This window comes from Ursus maritimus (assembly GCF_017311325.1).
Source record: "Ursus maritimus isolate PB19 chromosome X unlocalized genomic scaffold, ASM1731132v1 scaffold_X1, whole genome shotgun sequence".
Taxonomy (NCBI): Eukaryota; Metazoa; Chordata; class Mammalia; order Carnivora; family Ursidae; genus Ursus; species Ursus maritimus.
In genome coordinates this window covers 1,700,938-1,702,925 of record NW_024423319.1, presented here as the reverse complement: position 1 = coordinate 1,702,925, position 1,988 = coordinate 1,700,938, and the positions used below count along the sequence as shown (strand labels likewise).

The window sequence follows — 1,988 nt, the reverse complement described above, 5'->3', positions numbered from 1 at the left end:
TCCGGAATACATAACTTCCCGGGGGAGACGTGGGGGGCAGGCTGGGCTTCTAGCCATCGTTAGAAGGGCTGTCCCACGCCCTCAGGGAGCAGAGGCCTTGTCCATGCCCGATGGGAACAAACCCCCTGCTGTTCGGGGCTGGCATGAGGAAGCGTGCCCGAGCGGCCCTGGAGGCTGGCCATCTAGCTGCAGAGGGCACACGGAGCAGCAGGGGCCCCTCTGGGGTCCGAGCCCTGTCCCTCGAGCCTCCGGCCCCATAGCGGCCAGTCCCGGGGTACCTGGGAGGGAGCTCGAGGACAGAAGCTGCAGGCTGTCCAGGACCCCATCCTCATACAAGGCCAGCTTCTGCACCATCTTCCGTCGGGCCGGGTTGATGACAATCCGCGGCGGCTGCGATGACGCGGGGCTGCTCCAGAGCGATCCTGGGGCAGAGAGAGCACCCTCTCAGCTGCCGGGGCCGCGGGCCCTGGGAACTCCTCAGTGACGCTGCTCACCTCACGGCTCTTCCCAGCCCCCAGCTTAGCTCCCTGCCCCTTTGGGACAGAAGTTCTCCATGCTGTCTCTGAAGGAAAGGCCTGGAAGGGGCCATGCTGTTGCCCCAGCTCCTGGCGAGGCCAGGAACCCAGTCCTGAATAAAGCCTTCCTTGTTCCCAGCTTTCAGGAAGTGAGCTCCTGGCCTCTTCTCACCCACCTGAAGGTCAGGGCCTGGAGCTTGCTAAGGACAGAGTGAGATTAAGAGCAGGCCCCCAGTTCTCACCTCCCACAAGGCTGGGGGCAGGGAGTATGGGGACTGTCACCAAAAGAGGCCCCTGGTCCCTCTTCTGGGCACCTGTCCCCAGCTACCTTCCATAGCTGTCAGCTGGGGCCCTGGGTCACTTCCCCAGCTTGACTCTTGGATGGCGCCCCCTTGAGTACAGCTGGCCTGCCCAAGGGGTGCTGGGGCCCACACGGTGGCCCCTTGCCCAGTGCCGCCTGGCAAGGCCAGGCCTGGGGGGCAGCTTGGGCTCAGGTGCCAGGAATGCAGGGCAGCAGACAGGCCAGACACACTCTCGTCACTCTCCACAGGCTGGTTGGGGCCTTTCTGGAGCCACTCTGGAGCCTGGGCTGGTGCTCCCGAGGGAACCGCCAGGGGCTGCAGTGGACTGGCACCACTTGGGGCACTGCCAGTGAGGGAAATGTAGGAGTTCTCCTGTGGGGAAGAGGGGCCGTGGCTGGCAGCCTCTGGCTCCAAGGCTGGTCCTGCCATGGCTGCCTGCAGCTTCTCCAGACTCTCATACACCTGTGAGGAGAGAGAGGGCTCTCAGGTGAATGGCCTGGGTGGGGCTCTCCCCAGCTCCACGGGCAGGCCACTCAGAACAATCACAGTCCTCACGTAAGAGGGCCCTGCCCCAGCACACCGTGGTCATACCACAGGGCTGCTCCAGGTCATCTGTGGCCTGTCTTGGGGCTTGGGCTTCCTGGGGGCTGCAGGGACCACAAAGCTGGGAAAGCTCTGTCCCTTGCTTCTTTATCCCTGTCACAAGGAATGTTGAGAAATCATGGCCACTAAAATGAAGGACTGAGAATAGCTTTTCTCCATCTTCTGGAAAGCAAATCTCACTGCCCTACTGCCCTCAAATGGGGCCTGTCCATTCTCAACTGTCAGAGGGAAAGAGGTGAGGGTCAGGGAGGGGACAGGAAAAAAAAGCAGATGCAGTGGTGCAGTGCACCCAGAAGGGGGCGCAGTAAAGGCCCTTTGCTTCTAATCTACCTACCAGGTGGGGTTTAGCAGGGGGCTCCAGCCACCCTAAGAAGAACTGAAGGGCAAGCTAAAAATGTTTGGAGACTGTGTCTCCAGAAAGAGGTCTGGCAGGTGCCATGGGCAGCACCAGGAATATGGGGTTTCTAATAAGCCACCACCCACCACAGGCAGCCAGAGTCTCAACCGCTTTCTGTCCTTACCACCTCTCCCCCATCCCGCCTCCCCCCCCCCCCCCCCCCCCCCCCCC

General features: G+C 62.0%; 1 protein-coding gene across 1 annotated transcript in view; it reads right to left on the bottom strand.

Annotated features, from left to right (window-relative positions):
• Positions 1-1,988, bottom strand: part of IRAK1 (interleukin 1 receptor associated kinase 1) — a 10,886-nt gene that overhangs the window by 3,300 nt on the left and 5,598 nt on the right. The window contains exons 12-13 of the mRNA XM_040626869.1: positions 844-1,279; positions 279-422 (exon numbers count right to left, since the gene is read on the bottom strand). Of these exons, the coding sequence (XP_040482803.1) occupies positions 279-422; positions 844-1,279 (580 nt within the window). The remainder of the gene's footprint in view (positions 1-278; positions 423-843; positions 1,280-1,988) is intronic.